Source organism: Hetaerina americana, unplaced genomic scaffold (genome assembly GCF_022747635.1).
Source record: "Hetaerina americana unplaced genomic scaffold, ioHetAmer1.1.p SCAF_3, whole genome shotgun sequence".
NCBI lineage: Eukaryota > Metazoa > Arthropoda > Insecta > Odonata > Calopterygidae > Hetaerina > Hetaerina americana.
In genome coordinates this window covers 22,007,047-22,024,889 of record NW_027286874.1, presented here as the reverse complement: position 1 = coordinate 22,024,889, position 17,843 = coordinate 22,007,047, and the positions used below count along the sequence as shown (strand labels likewise).

At 37.7% G+C, this 17,843-nt stretch overlaps 1 protein-coding gene across 1 annotated transcript in view; it reads right to left on the bottom strand.

The window, feature by feature from the left end:
* Positions 1-17,843, bottom strand: part of LOC139691099 (discoidin domain-containing receptor 2-like) — a 438,203-nt gene that overhangs the window by 52,391 nt on the left and 367,969 nt on the right. Inside the window, exon 7 of the mRNA XM_071588858.1 lies at positions 10,108-10,315. Within this exon, the coding sequence (XP_071444959.1) occupies positions 10,108-10,315 (208 nt within the window). The remainder of the gene's footprint in view (positions 1-10,107; positions 10,316-17,843) is intronic.

Here is a 17,843-nt window from a genome sequence, read left to right as displayed (position 1 = left end):
CATTTATATTCCTTCGAATCCATCTAAATTCTTGAAATATTTTTGATAATTCAGGTCTTAATTTTATTCTGAGATTTAAACATTTAATAAAAAATTAACTTAGTTAAATATGGACCGATGAATTTAGTACATCATGCTATTGCTGCGAGAGTGTACACATCAGAATGACTATTAGAAATAATATGAAGGAATTGATGTAGACCAAAAATAGGTTTAACCTAAGGATAATAATTTGAACGAAAACACCTGAAATAAGATCCAATTATACATTAATTACACAATAAGAAAGAAAAGCACCTCCTAATTTTGGTATGGTCGTATTATCAACTAACCGAAGTAGTTTTAAAATAATTTAGTCTTCATTGAAAACTAAAGTGAAGTGTAAAAATAATTTTAGCCACGGAAAGTTGGATATTTGTAGACATTATAGGCAGTAAATTACTCCCAACTAAATTTCATATCAACGCGATACACCCAAAGGAACCAATTGATGACGTATCGAATAACATTAAATAAATCATTTTTAAGGAGCTGGGCAAGACTCTCAATATCGAAGAACTAGAAAGGTCTGTAGAAAATTTGTGCTGAAAGATAATACACTTAAAAAAACTTCTCGATAAATCTATCCCTTCTGGCAAAGAAGAAACAAAGCACACAAATTCATATCCTGGGATTCCCTTGGAAAACTGGAAAGTCTTTGATATATTTAGGTCGGAATATTTAATATTACATATATACTGGAATACCCAAGGCGTGTAAACAAATCTGAATTCAATGGCTGTAGCACTCAACATACTTACCATTTGTGCAGGAAATAAAATTGATTCGCGTACCTGCCGATCCAGGGCAAAGATTTTTAGGGCTTTAATTTTCACATTTTACTATCAATGACAACACGGAACTTAAGACACTTTTTACTCACACAGCTCAGAATAACCAAAGTGGGTAAAACTGTAACTAAAATTAAACCAGATCAAGAAATCCAGAAAGAAAAGTTAAATAAATCCATGCTTTCATGTGAATAAACCGTAAATTATTCGCATTCGGGAATTATATTTCTTATTTTTCACTATACACTACATCCCTTGGTCAAAAAAGCTTGTTAAAATGCGCGAAAGGAAAACTTTATGAGGAATATATATATATATATATATATATATATATATATATATATATATATATATATATATATGTGTGTGTGTGTGTGTGTGTGTGCGTATATATATACACACATACATAAATACCCACATTCGTATAGAATGAAAACAAACACTGAAAAAAACCATGGCAAAAAATATACTATAACGCTTTTTAAAAAATGTAGACATTTCTAGGACTTCATGATTTGAAACATGACAACTAGAGTAATTTGAAGCATTGACGACAATAACTTCAATTTTTCACATGAAAAAAGGATGCCAACTGAATTGCAGCGAAAGGCCAATTTGCGGAAGATTTTTAATCAAGCGATAATTTGACTCTTCAATGTATAGAGAGTATCAATAGATACAATCGCTATAGTGCCTCGTCATTTTTTGGCTTTTTGAAAATTAATCGCTTTTAATATTGGCCCGAATGAACTTTTCTGCTTCGATGATTCTTATGAGATGGAAATGATTGGATATTGATTGAAAACAGCATTGGCTTGAAAGCATGGAATCGATTCCTCTTTTTGCTCGTTGGAAAACTATGGGGCAGGGTGGAAGCAGACCAAGAGGCTGGGTGGATGAGAGGAAGCTGCGAAAGGAGGCAGAAAACGAATTCACCCAGCCACTAAATCGAATGGTGATTGGTAGTCGGCGCAGTGCTGGAAACAGACAAATCACAAAGAAAAAATGCGCTCCATGGTAAACAATTACAATGAAAAGCAATTCGAATGTTTCTAATGACACGATGATTCGTACAATAGGATTTTTGTGCCCAACCGCGCTTCCTAAAAGGTCATGCTTTGACGAATCGGTATTTTCCAAAAACTGTCAGGGAATTAAAAATTTCCAATAGCAAAAGGTTGATTCAAATATTCACTGAAAACTGCCTATCATTCTCACTGTTCAAAGATGTTAAAAGTGTGACAAACTTTACTTCGCTCGTACAAATACTTTTTTCGCATAATTATTTCGGGACGCCGATGCGTTGGGACTAGTCGTACCTATTAGACATTTTGATGGAAAGATACATTTTTTGTGTTTTTTTAATTCAGTGATGATGGATTTCCACAAAGTTTTCTCAATACATTGTAATAGCAATATTTTTATTGAAGTTATCCATAACATTTATTACAGCTAATAAGAGCTATTAGAATATTTGAAATAGAAGTATAAAGAGCTCAAGTAGCCAATGAAATGGCAGAAACCAAGTACTTTAATTCATAATTCACCATTGTGTTGATAATAGAGGCTCCTTGGACGGCGTAAAAAATGATCTGCTAATATCTACTGCAAATCCTTTCCCGAACTCTACTCCAAAACCAAAAATACTGCCGCTCCCATTTTAGAATGTTCACGTTCTTCACTCAAGTCACGACCACTCTCCAAAGGCTGAGAGACTCGAATCGCGAAGTGAGTTCTCAGCATACACTTCATCGCTTCAAATTCTTTCTTTCGAAGTAAGGTTTGACGCTTTTTGGTCTCATCGCACCAGATTAAGGCGGTTCACCGAGTCCGGTCGTCATCTTATCCCGCTAGTATCCGAGAGACGGCGGGTGTTCTCGCGACCTCAATAATGCTTCTATCACCTACCTCAATTGCATCTACTTTTTATTCCCTTGGGTGCCATTTTCTCGGCATGGTGATAAGAATTCTAGTCCACGCCTAGATGGGAGCATGGAGGTAAAAATGTGGGACTTATCGGCGAAAAAGTAGGTACATATCAGGAAAGACCTAAAAAGACAAAAGATTCAGGAAGAATAGATTCTAAAATAAAATAATTCCTCGTCACGTTATCTAAGAAACTACTCTAAAACATGTATGCATGCTGGGGCTTGAAGTTCTTATTCCCTACAATACTTTTAGAATCGAATTTTACTTTATTACTTTGTGAGCTTCCATTCGCAAGTCTAAACGTGTTTACAGGTGCAGAGAGAATCAAAAGATGAGAGACTAGTGTAGTGTAGTGATTCCATAAACTTATTCGATTGTGGAATCAACCAGGTGAATATTTAATTATTATACGCAATCAACCAGGTATTGAACTATAATAGTCAGGTTTTCCAGTTTTAACGAATAATAGGCTATTTTTCGCTTGTAATAAGCTAAGCACTGAGGGAACTCATTACATAATGAAGGGATTACCACAAGTGTCGACGAAATAAATTTAAAAGTTTGAGGAGAGGTTTTTCATTTAATTTCAAAACAATGTTGAATTTTAATAATTTGAGATGGACTCCAAAGATCAAAATTTTTAGCCAATGATATTTTGGGAATACCTTTATTGTAATAGAACTACTTTCAACTTCACATATTTTACTGTTGTTCCAAAATTAAGTACTAACAATATCAGTTCCATTTTTAACACGGAGAATAGCACGAGTTAAGAAGCTAAAAATCATTAATGGAAAATAATGAATCCGGAATTCAAACCTTGAATAAAACTATTGAAATACGACTCCTTTGAACTAATATTGGAGAAATACAAAATAAATAAGTGATAGAACAGTTACATTGCACAATACATTTGAATGGAGAAAATGAGCAACTCTTTAGCCAATAGTTGTACATTTAAAGCCCTATAACATATGTTACATGATACTTCTTCCTTCAGAAAAATAAATATAGGAACGGTTCCAAGGATCTATCCCAGAGACCAATAAGATAATTTTTGAAAAATTATTTTTAATTACCTTGTCAAGGGTAACATTCATTAACAAGTTTTAAGCACTATCAGTAACACAGTATTTCATCTCTTTTCGTATATTTAAAAAACTTAAGTAATGGGTCTTAAATATCTTGTTTTTTTTGTTCACTGTCCGCAATTTGTTTATTAAAAAAGTAAGGTATGAGCACAGCGCTCCAATTGGAAGATGCTTTCAAAAACAATTTCCTATACCGACCAAATAAGCCCTAGTGGGAAACAGCACGGTTGGGCGTGCTGAAATTGAGCTTGATAAAACATCAGTGGGTGAGTGGGGCGGTGGGGAATGGGGAGGCGCATCAAACGCACTCACACATGTGTGAACACTTTGACGGCGGCGAATTGTCCCTCATTGGCCCCCGGCTTTCCTTTCGAATGAGCGCTGCGCACCTGTATCTCATTACATGGCTAATTAAAGGAGAGCAATTGAAAACCAAAGCAGCAGAAAGCCGCAGAATTAAATCGGGTTAATCTCATCTCTTTGACTGTGACAGAGGCAGGGTGATAGAGAGGGAGAGAAAGAGAGGAAAGGAGAGGGTATGCGGGTATGAACAATCTGTATTAAGGATGTGGGGGAGTGGGGAGGGAACGTGGGGGGGGGGGGGTTAGTGGCCTGAGCCGCTGGGTGGACGAAGCAGCAGAAGGACGGAATGCCTCACACATGGCCTCCTCATTCACTCCGTGACGTATTGATGGGTGCGGCGGACGCCATAATGGAGAGCGGACGGGAAGAGGTAGAGCATGCGCGATATGAACGGCAATCCCTGTTCAGCGGGCCACTCATCTGAGTCCAGCCACTCACGGCGATCAGGCGGATGAACACAAGCACAAGCGAGCTCTCTCAAACAGGAAAGATAGGGACAGAGAGGGGGAGAGAGAGAGAGAGAGAGAGAGAGAGAGAGAGAGAGAGAGAGAGAGAGAGAGAGAGATACATATATTGGTAGAGGTGGAGGGAGAGAGAGGGAAGTGGAGATGGTATTAGGGACATCGGATGCAAGTCGCAGGATATGGAATGCCCAGCCGGCCGTTAATTACCCAGCCGACACATATTGGGATTGCGTCCGGCCGAAGGGGGCAGCGTGCGTGTCAGGCGAGGAAGCGGGGAAGACGGGCGGGCAAATCATTCTCGAATCGCACCTGCGTCCGTGAGTTGGTTGGGGCCGAGACGGTGCTGGTGGTGGGGTGGCGAGGGATGGGGGCCTGGATCGTCGGGGGCATAGGGGGAGATGGGGTGGGGACAGCGCACCGGTCGACGAGCGCAGGTAACGTCGACGACGGAGTTTCAAAGTGTGCGGAACTCGGGGGTTTGTTTCGCAAATGCCAATTAGGCATGAGCCGGCGGCGAGTCACCTCCGCAGTTAAAGTCTGTATGTGGCTATCTATTTTCCACCTCACGTGTCTCCACTTGACTTCATATTCGCACGTAGGCTTTTAAAGCTGGAAATTTGAGCGAAATATTCACTCTGTGCCGAAGAAGTGAATAAGATGTCTTGATTTCTCCCTGGGGGTAGCCATTGGCATTGAGTTTAGAACACTCTGCTTTATTCTACCATATAGAATGAAAATGGAATGCATAACCATGTAAAGGGCTTTAATAATATAAACCACAAAAAATACTTAAACGTGAAACTTTTATCAGTAATTTTTTGTTATTTTTACCCATTTTTTAGAGAGAAACTAAAATAATGGAAGGAGGTAGAGAGAGCGGGGGAAAAATTATGAGGAATAATCGAGCCTCTCCCGCAGGATTAGGGGTGACATGTGGAGCTGAGCGTGTGGTCGCCAGAGGCAGAGCGTGGAGGAGAATGGGGAAGTTAAGAGCGTGCCCGCGCTATTTGATGTCCGATGGTCTCCACCCCTCCGATTCCTCTCCCTCTCACTCTCACTCCGTGGGATGTGGAAACCTATAAGATGGCCCTCTTGGGAGAAGCAGAACGCAGCATCGGAGTTAGGAGCGTCGCGCGGGGCAAGGCAGATGTTTCGGTATCTAACCCTAGAACCGTGGAATGTGGAAATGAATCCATCGGATGGATGGATGTGTATGCATGTACATGCTGCGTGCGGGAGGGGGGAACAAAGGGGGGGGATTACAGGCGGGGGGGATACCCGCTGGCGGAACGAAATTTCTCGAAAACACGACGGGATATGGCTCGCCACTCCACCCTTTTTACCATTCCTCCTCTCTCTGAAAACATCGTCTTCCCCCTTCCCATGCGTCTCTATCTCTCTCTCCACTCCCAACTTTGAACCACCGTTATTAAAAGTTAGCCACATCTCCAACGCTCGACGCAGCCATGGATGTTGATTTTGGCGCAGCAGAATACAGAAACAAACCTGTAAAAGCACTCTCCATTTCATCATTATAAATGACGCAGGAAAGTGAGGGTCGGATTAAAATCAAAGTCATATTTTTTTAACTTTACGCTAAGCATTGGGGACCAGAGTTTTATTAAGTACTACGAGTTCATAAAAATCATTTTATAAACGCATTTTATTAACAGGGTGATGTTAGTACTTTTTCGCAAATTATTGAGCTTTTCATTTTGTTTATAAAATTATGTATTTATGAAAAAGTTATTGGCGGCAACTGAATTGTCCTACAATTACTGAAAAGCATACCATAAGAGCAAATTTAATAATGGAGTTCGGTCGATATTTGTAAATAAATGAAATGCTGTGATTTTGGCACGATCCTTTTTTCAGATAAAAGCACCGTGCGTTCATTTTTACTGCACATTTAATTAAAATGTATGATTCGTTGTTTTAAATACATAATATGTAAAGAGTGATTTAACAAAAACGGATATTATCTATCACTTATAAAAGATTCAAGCATCATTTGATTATTAATGTTATTTTGTTATTATAACAGAAATTGAATTTGAAATTATGCTAACACAAAATCGCACGTCAATATGACCCACCGGTGAAAATTACATAATAAAAATTTAATCATATGATGGATAATGCCGACGATATCCCAACGATACTATAACAGATTGTTTCATCAAACCATAATCATTCAACCGGTGATTGGTTTGACAGAATATAGTATGCAGAATTCATATTGTTGAGTGCGCTATACGGCGAGTGAAATTCGCACATCAGGGAAAGGGGGCAAGTTCTATTCCATATGACGCCTGTGGCAACTCAAAAAGCTTAGTACCCGAAAAATAGCACAGCTTGCGTGAAGCTGAGATTGGCCTGCGGCGTCACCCGGAATCGAACCCGGCGCTATACCGGCTGGACACAATGTCCCCAGATAATTTTTGTTGAAAATTAATTTAAAATTTACACATTTGCAAATAGCATTGGTCATACATAAATATATCATTTCGTGATGAATGGTAAAGGACAATAAGAAAAAAATATAGAAGGAAAAATTCAGTCGAGAGTGTCGAGAGTAAGTGACAAAATTATATGATAGCAAAAAAATATTAGGGCTTGAGTCGTCAAAGAGTTTGAAAATATAATGCCTCATTTATATTAGTTGAATTGATACAGATACGAGGGTCATCCGGAAAGTAGTACCCGTTCGTGAAATAAAGACACAAAAGTAAATATTAACAAACATAAAAAATTTTATTTGAAAGAGGATACTTTAAACTACTTCTCAACATAATCTCCAAGCAAATTAAGGCATTTGTCATAACGTGTGACAAGTTTCTGTATTCCTGCTGCATAGTCCTTCGCCGCCAGCTCATTGAGATACAGGGTCACTCCTTCTTTAAGTTCTTCATCGCTGTCAAATCTTTTTCCTGCCAAAAAGTCTTTAAGCTTTGTAAAGAGATGAAAATCTGAAGGGGCCAAGTCCGGGCTATACGGTGGATGGCCGATCGTTCCTCACGAATTCGTCAACTGAGCTCACCAGTTGGTCTGTAATGACAGACGGTCTCTCCGAACGCTCATCGTCGTGTGTGTTCCCCCTCCCCATGTTGAAGTTGCGACACCACCGCCGAACAGACGACTCGTCCATTACATTGTCTCCATACACCTCCTTTAATTGGCGATGAATATCACATGGGCGAACGTTTCTTGCATTTAGGAATTTAATCACTGCCCTCACTTCACAACTGGCGGCGTTCTCAATTTTTTTAAACATTGTAAACAATCACAGAAACAACACAGGCAATGCTAGCGTCACGCAACTTGGCTCAGAGAAGGCAGACAAGCCACTGAAGCTATCTGACCTCGTCCAGTGGCTACTCGCGTCGTCAGCACTTCATGCGGCACGAACGGGTACTACTTTCCGGATGACCCTCGTATTTAGAAGGAAGGAACGATTGATTAACATTCCTACATAATTCGCAACAAATTACTACACAATGCATTGCGATATAAGAAATACAAAACAACAAAAAGGCACCGTCTACGTGGAGTTATTCAAGGATGCCAATTTTCAAAGCAATGCATGTGCCAAAGCTTTGAACTAAGTAAACAATATAGTATCACAATTTCTAATCATCGGTTGAGTGATGACATGGTGGTAAAGCTGAGAACAGTTGAGTCTTTAAGTTATCCTCGAATGGATTAATTCAAATCAAATAAGAAATTAACTTGAGTGTAATTACAGCTGAAAGTACGAAAACATTCTAATAAGGAGCATGGGAAATATGGATACTGGGACTTAGCCAAGGCGAAACGCTCCGAGCGAAGAACGAATTCAAAATAGAGGGACTGTCATGTATTTTTGCGTTAGCACAGAATTTTGCATTGATTTTCTGTCTTTTTAAAATCTGCAAACGAAAAAGAAGACGGAATCAAATACTAAACTCTTTTTTTGAAGTGTTACAGAACCATTTACAAAGTCAAAATTCAGATAAAAATCTGAATACTTATTATATGGATTTTTACCTGCAACTATAATATCCTCTAATGCTGTCCATTCCCATCTCCGTTCGGTCAATCGTACAGAATAAACCACGAAAGGTAGGTATGTATATATAACTTACTCCATTCGGTCTACGAGTTAAAATGTATTATATTTATCAGTTAAAATGATCAATGTTGAACTTATTATAATTTTAATTTAACGAGGCAAATGGATGGGGCTAACAGTAAAATTTACCAATCACTTCCGTACAAAAATTAAATCTAATCCTTCATAAATCACAGTATTTAACCCAAAGGTTGATTAAATTTTATAAAATCTAAATACATCGCAGAAGGATAAAATTCATGAGTTTTTTACATCTAAGGAATTACCCTCCAAGGAAATCATAACAATCAGTAAAGCACTGAAAGTGTTAATTCACGTAACCCTGATGCATGAAATTCATTTTAATATTTAACCTTAAAGGAGAGTGTAATTCCATAATAGACGTGCGGATTTTTAAGGAGTTGAAGATGAAACCGCGAACAAAATACTCTTAAGGTAGAGGTCAATTATATGACCATAGGGCAGACGAGTAATTCCGATCCATTTAGATGACTGTATATCCGTCCTTAGATGGATACACGGTAAAATCAATTAGTCACCTCGAATGGCAAGAAGAAAAGCAAGCAAAAACATTAGCGGCAGAGAAAATTTCATTTAGACTCAAAAAAATATCCGAGACTTTCTTGACATTGCACGCTTACACCACTGCCTCACCTCGCAAGATTTCTTTTCACCCACCACCCTCCGCGGTTCTGGAGCAGAACGACGTATTTTGCCGCATTGGATCTTCTGCATGAGTAAACGCAATCGTCCAGTGCCTTCCTATATAAGATCCCTTTCTGGAGACCAACTGGAACTTTGCCCACAACGCTCAGACTGTCTCCATTTTACATTTTGTTATTCTTTTCTTTTTTCTCTATTCGACAGAGAGGACAGTGTGATTTTTGTCCATTTCTTATCGAATATTTCCTGCTTTATTGAAAAGTTCGGCTCCTACAAGTGGCACGGAAAGACGCGATATATAGTCTCTTACAGTATAGTATACCACGGAATATAAACCGATATTCGTCTCTACTTACAACGCTCATTCACATTGAATTTTAGTTAGTGGCAGATTAAAATTGTAACGGACTCTTCTTGCTGTGACTGACCCCCATACATGTCGAGTGCGTTGCAGGTAACCTTTTCGAATATATAGGTAACCTTTTCGATCGTCCTTTTCATACGATATTTTGAATTACATGAAAAACACCAAAACATTGCTATTATCACCACGTGATTTATGGTGGCCATGTGTACAATATAATATTCATACTAAGACGATAATGGAACTTAAAACAAAAGAAGTGTATTTTATTCTCCGATGTCACAGTACTTACCCGAGTCAAATGTGACTTCGCTGAGTAGAATCCATCGCGCTGCGAAGAAGAGCTGAAGTCGGATATGTCTCCCAACTCTGCCCCTGAGAGATACGGAGATATTCCGCGCAGCTTCAGAGCTTCGATCCTGTTGGGGCTCGAATTTGAGAGGGCTAGGCTGATAGCGGTCACCCTCTAAGCTGAAGAATACGAGGGCTTGGGAGAACACCTGTAATTAAAATTAGAAAATTTATTAATGAGAACAATACCGTCATGAGTCGATTAGTTACGAAAGGTCACTACAATGTGAAATATATTGAAAATAATTGGCACTATGATATACATTTTTCACACTAGTGATAAATGGAGTAAGATTACAGTATATGTGGGCAGTATTAGATGAATTTAATTAAATATTAATTAATTTAAAAGAGAAAGATCCTCGCGCGATATGCATGTACTCTGTAATATGGTGAGGAATATACATACTTTCCAAAACTTTACCATGAAATAAGGTTGTCGTGTTAACTTCAGCGAGAAGAAGAGTATTTCAGTTCGTGAGACTTAGAAGGCATTTGAGGGAAATTTATTTTGCCATACGAGATGATATACAGAGGAGAAAATAGATTAATATTAACAGGGAATCCGTGAACTTGACTTGCTTAATTCAGAGAGCAGGTCTTTGTTTTTTAATGGTACAGAAATAGTTTTCATGCACTACAATATATTCTAGCAAATTGAAATGCTACTTGTCAGGATGAATAGCAAAAGATGTACCGCAATAGATTTTCCATCAGTGCCGTGACTGTTAGAACGAGAATCCGTTTGTTGCGGCGTCTAGGAAAAGAACACCTACCGACCTTTTTCCATTTTTTTCTTTAAGGTATTTCTACTCTATGGTAGTATTCTATTGGAATTAATTACTTAACATACATTGGTTAAATTAAACGAGTGCGAAGCGTAATTTGAGATTCATTAAAAATACGACCTAGGAAACCTTAGAAAAATATATTAGCTTCAGGATCAATTACTCGTACTTCGCCATAGTGTCAGCAGGATCTGTGAAGCAGGCTACCAAATTACACGAGAAAGGAATACATTAAAAAGCTGTCATAGACATGAAAAATAATTGTCTAATTATCTTTCCAAACATACGATAAGTAATTTATGACTGAATTCAGGTATGTTACCTAAGTGAAGTTATATATTAATTAACTTTAATGCGAAAAATTATCAGCATCAACATTTTCCAAACATACACGAAGATATAAAATAGGTATTGATTTTAATTTAATATTGCTGACACAATAACTTTGGATATTTCACCGAGTCATGGCCTCTTAAGTTAATCTCATACAAGTAGATGCTAGCATTTTTCAAAAATGGGGTTAGGGAGCCAAATATTTTGGCTAATTTTCTAGCATTTGAATAGGGAAAGTATTTTCCCAAAAACACCTCTGTTGCAAAAATTTGGTTTTACATTGCGAATAATCCTAGCAAAGTTCATCATCAGCTTCTTACTTTATGACTCAAAATACCTCATCACCCATTCCCTTTACCACATATGTATTTCAATGCATGCTCTATTTATTTTGGAAGGAGCTCTACCCATAAAATTTCCAAGGGGTTATAAAAAATATTTGAGGTGTTTGCGTACCTGTACGAGTATATTTCATGAGAGGGAGTTCCTTATGAGAAAGGGGAGTCCTAAGACCATAGGATCAGGCAAGGTATGTTTCAAGTCCCTGAGAGGCCGCCTTCATGGGTTTGCAATGCAGCCCAGAAACCTGTTCTTTAAGGTATGCTACGCATGTGAACTAATATTTGATATTCTGAAAGAATGATTTGCCAGCCAATGTCCACCGACTAATTGCTAATTCGCTGTTTACTACCCCGTAATTGCACAATATATCTATCCCTTCTATGATTACTGACAACGTATTCAGTATTTGTCTCAGCAAATCTGTCTCCCGTGCCTGGGAAATTGATGATCTTGAATTCTAGCTTCTTTATCTAGAATATAGGAGTTAATAATGATTATTTAATTATAAAGGATCAAATAATGATGATGATGATGATTATATGATAATCTTTCATAAAGACTCTGCATTCATTTTCCGCTGAAATGAGAATATAATACTTTCTCGACATTGAAGAACTGCGTTTCTCAAAGACTAATGACCTATTCACCCGTTAATTTTTTTCAACCCTTTTTAAATCTTTGAAGCCTATTTTCCTCTCATTTTTTTATGCTCGCAAGTCAGAAAATATCTCATTTCGCAATGGCAATCAAATAACCGTTGCATTACCAAAGGCAGTCTATGAAAGGGTCGTAAATTTTTTTTTTATTTATACAGCACCGTTAGCTCTCAACATAACCCCTGGAACAATTATGAAATGTCTGAACGAAATGGAATAAAACGGCAGAAAGGACGAAAAGGGAATAAAACCCTTTCGTGCCAACCATTTCCCGCGGTTCCTCGACACCGTCCCTCCCCTGTCTCCCTCCCACCCTCACCCTCCCCTCCGGCCGCACGCCACTTCTGTCCGAATGAAAGTGGGAAAGAAAGAAGGGCAGAAAGACCTTAAGGGGGAATTAAAAGGCTTTCCCTTCTGAAGGTCTTACGGAGTTAGCGCACCACATTCCTAATGGCAGGTGTTTTCTCGATCCGAGTTAAGAAGCAGGGAGAGATGAAAGGGAGAACGGGATGGGAAGGGGTGGTCTATGGGTCGGTAAGTAAACCTTGCCGTTGCAGATGCTGCCGCCCGAACGTGAGCGGATCGTGGGAGGGATGATGGCGGTGAGGTTGAGAGGGGAGGGTTGCAGCCCTGGGAACGGGAAAAAGTGAGCCTTGCTACTTATGGATACGTCGATTGGAAAAGCTGTAATCCTAATGGCCGCGCTGGCACACACACAGACACGCACACACCTCCGGTGATGTTTTCAGAGGCGTTGGTTCCCTGTTGGACTTCGTCCCAGCCGCCCACTCCACATCCACGCACATCCCGACTTCCCTAATACCTTCCTGTCTCTCCTGGGTCTCGAGAAGAAAATGATAAGACCGAAGGGCTCCTCGCCTCTCTCACTTCATCCTTCAACTCCCAGGGTCTCCGAGCAGCTTCCAGCATCAGACATCCTAACCGCGTGACCCGCCACACCCGTCATTAACGACCACAGCAATATATTCACTGAAGATCCATACTTTCGAGGAACCATACGAAAAATCTAGTCGTGGTTTGGCTTAATCTAGACTCTCGAAAAACCGAGGTGAGCCATATCGACATAAGAACGACTTTCAAGAGTAGCTGTGAGCAACGGGACTTTTTTTGCAGTTTTTTGAGATCGTATTTCTTCTTCGTTAAAACTCAGTAAGAAAACATTAGGAAGAATTATAAAGTGAGTGAGTTCGTTAGTTCAGAGTACCAACACAGGAAATCCGCAGAGAGACAGAAACGGAGAAATAATGTGATCAAAGGGGAATTCATTATCATTGGCACTTACAGTATATCTCTGAGAAAAAAATTTTAAGCAGTTTTCAAAGCTAAATACATATATTGATTAAGGAATTTTAAGATTAGGAAATTTAAAAATTCCAAATTTAAAGGTAAATTGAAACACGGTTTACCGTTATATTAGATTTAACTTTTACCTATATTGAAATAAATTTTGACTCCTCAATAATATAATGAACTACTGTAACTTGGTATTGCAGTTATCAATCGTTAGAAGTTTTAATGCACAGTATTTTCTCATAACGCATTAGTTTACGATTTTTATACCTAATAGATCTTCATGTCTCTGAAGAAAACTGAAGTAAGTGAGATATACCTGTAAATAGCTTGGAGTGTTCATACAACCTAATTTGAATACTTAGACACGAATGATTAATTTTATAGCCATAATTATTAGAGGGTATGTAAATTTCGTACTTGACAGTGATTATACATATCACACTTTTAATGTAGCACTTCTTAAAACATACAGGTAAGCTCAATTTTTGCGATATATTTTCATTTCGCGCACCAAATATGTTTTTACACCTTCATGCTATTAAAAGTCAATAATTTTATTTTTTTAGCACAAAAAAATTATATTTTCTATTCATATTTCCTTCGTTTTTTCAGGTCTTTATTAAAACTTATATCCATGATTGTTTTTCAACAATCTTAAAAAAAATGTGTACCCATATTTAACGGATCTATTAAATTTACTTCGCGAGAAGATCATTATAAAATAATCAATATGAAAACATTTTGGCAATGTAAAAACTGTAACAGCATTATTATAATAATTCTCAGTTCAGCTGAGATCAACTCGCTCCGGCCAAGACCAACTCCATGCCATTGTAAATACCAATTCTCTGTTACATGCTGATATTGTGTGAAAGGCCATTTTTGTTTGCTAATGCCTACCTATTTAATGCATGAATTAGTATTTCATAACACTTATTGAGAATATAAGGGGTTTCATTGTCTCCCCACATTGTACCTGACTATTCCACGATTACTTTCGTATAGCTCTTCTCATGGCTCCCAGCTCTTTCTCTCGTCGTGTATGTATACAATCACAGCAATAACACTTTATCACAACCAAACCTGTTAATTCCCTAACCGATACTCAACTCGCGTCATTTGCGTAGTCTCCTATTAGTACATTTTTCCAATAAGCCGCCTATTCTACCACTTTACTGCTATATTTCTCCAATAATTCCCAAATATTCCAATACTGCATTAAATTCTTCCACTATAGAGAATTCTTCCTCGAAATCCATGAAAAAGCAACAAACTCATAATACGTATGCTATGCATTTCTGAATACTAATTTTTTCATACTTTATCATGGCAACTCGCATTTCTTACTCTTTTTAAAACATTTAATTCTTCATCTATGTGTATAGCGCTTGTTCAATTTTCTATCCTTTAAGAGATGGTTGACCCAGCTGAAATTAAATAGGTTGCATTAATCCAACAATTTCAGAGTGTAAAAATCATTCGCCTTGCCCGGGATTCGAACCCGGATCCCTAAATATCCGGTTGAGTGCTTTAGCCTGTAAAGCTATCGAGCCGACCTCTAGATCACGGAAATTTTGGGGGCTTGAAAGGAACAAGATGTTGTCACGAAATACCGTACATACAATGTCACAGGCATTCGTAGTCGTGCGCGACGCGCCATAGTCCACGAGGTTAAAGCCAACTTTAAAAACTTAGGTTGTTTCTACCGTTTATAATGTTTAATGTAATAATGTCCATAAGTTTGGCCTTGAAGGCAGCCTCATTGTATGTCTTCAAGATAACGTGAGTTATATTTTTAATCACATAAAATGGAGATTAATTCGAAATTTAACGATGTTTTTAGATTAATATTCTTCCAAAAACTATTAAAGTCAAGTACAAAAACTTCTCCCTACTCAATTTTTTCAATATTTATGAGATATTATATACTCCAGTAACCTTTTTCATTTAATCTTTATTTTTCATATGGCTTCTATTTTTACTGACTAGCTACCTTTGGGATAATCTATTTTCATTCAATGAGCAATACGTTCCCATATTTAAACTAACGGGACAATGAGCATTAGTACGTATACAGGTATAGCGTTGTTTATGAGAAATTACATATTATACAAACCGTCCATTGAAATTAAGATGTTTTCCTTAATATTAATATCAAGGAAAATATAATATTAAACTTAATATTATAGTAAGACCTTCCTTCGCGTTTCCTTATTTGTTAGTTTTTTTACTAAAACCATTCTTAAAGCGCCCATTTCTATACTACATTAATTTTCATAATGCCACATGGATGATTAGTGTACGAATGAATCCATATATTTGTTCGACTTAGTCAGCTATTTTGCTATACATGCATTATATAGTAGTCATCTTTGTTTTTTTGTTTTATTAGGAAAGATTTCATTAGAGCCATTGTGGATTTTTAATTACATGCATGTATATTCATTGAATGGCACATTAATTTGCAACATTTTAATTTAGAAGTCTCTAGATACAATTTTCAAGGTATCATATATGTTTTTAATATTTCTAAAACTTAAACTGAGCCAATGAAGTTACCTATCGCATCATGACCTTCGGAATATTAACTTCAATATCGCCCAAGGGAGAGGAATAGGAGAACTGAGGGTTAATGAGATATGTACTTGTAATTGACGGCACTAAATTTCATTTGCATTAAATCTGCAACGTAACAGTATTGTCACACTTTCTAGAAAGTCACCGTATCATCGCGTGATCAGTAGATTAGCAGCTCATTTTTCAAGACAATGTTAATGCAATAAGAAAAAATATCTTTGAAAAAAACATTTTTACAAAAGGTGGACGGAGTAAATATGTTAAACTTCTGCCTTCTACACTCTCGCTCGATTTCAGGAAAAGGTCATTAGTAGCGCGATTATTCCCTCCTGCTAATAAGGTTTTGAAGTCCCATGCAAAGAATACCATCAGCGCAGGAAGTATATATTTTGAAAGGAGGAGGATAAGTCTGTAAATGATATAACGACCCTTGAAAGCATTGATTCCCTTGCATCTGACTATCGGTTGTAATGCTACATGGATGCGTCAATGATGTACAGTCTAGGGAGAAGGCCTTCACGAAAATTTGGAGGGGGCCTAAATAATTCTCGTGAGAAGGTTTAAAAGAAAGAATGGCTCTTTTAACAATGAGTGCTTGAAGGGACGGAGAGGTGGACATTGTACTATATATAGGTAATTCCGGGGCATTACTGGACAACATTTTGCTCACATTGGTTCTCAACGCCGGAATCGGCTGGGGAATGTATAAAGAGTTTTCAGTGAGATGGAAGTGATGAGTGTGGAGGAAGGCTTTTTGACAAATTTGGAAAACATTTTTCAAACGAATGTTTTCCTTTCATTCGTATTTCCAAATGCTTCAAATGAATTGCTTTTCGTTCTTGGTACCTTTCAGCATGTCGCTTAGAGTCACAAGGAGCCTTCAACACGGCCCTTCACTGCTAGTAATTGAGAGTCGCTAGAAACTTCGCTAATGGATTGAGTTTGTGCTAAAAGGAATTCAGTAAAAAAGAAACGCAATCACTCTAAAGAGGCTTTCACGTATATATTTTTAGATAAGGCTATTGTTAAAACATAAAAATTTAAAAAATAACTGCTCATCTAATACTCAATAATTATTTACCCGCACCAAATCCTTGATATTTATTGGAAACTTCTTAAAAAAGGGCTATAAGTATTTCAAATGTGAAGGAGACAAAATAGATAATTATGACATGATGCGATGAAAAATTTAGCGCTCTTATTGGCACGAATAACAAACGCCAGTATGTATTTAGCTCAAGTCAAAAATCGCATCGCAAATTCTCAAGTATATTTCAATGAATTTCAACAAATATAACATTTTTCCCATTTCTATAATCAATGGCACCTTAAGTGTACATAAAAACATGAAAAGAATGAAAGAAATCAATTTAGTAGTCAATTTACTACAGGAAAATTTAAAAAATTCCCTTCTAGAGTAAACAAAGTGTGTTTGAAAATAATTTTTTAAGAGAAGGATTCCAGGAGGGCCATAAGCCATCACAAAATAGTCATCAGCCATCTAAAGGCCGATTTCAATGGAAATGATTCTCAATGAATTCCCCTTAATTTGGAGTGATGGAAAAACGAAGAGGTGAGACAGACAAAGGATCGAAGTTTAAGGCACCGGAAGACAAAGGGAAGAAACGGCCTTTTGTTTCGGAAAGGATCCGCAGAGCGCGAGGATT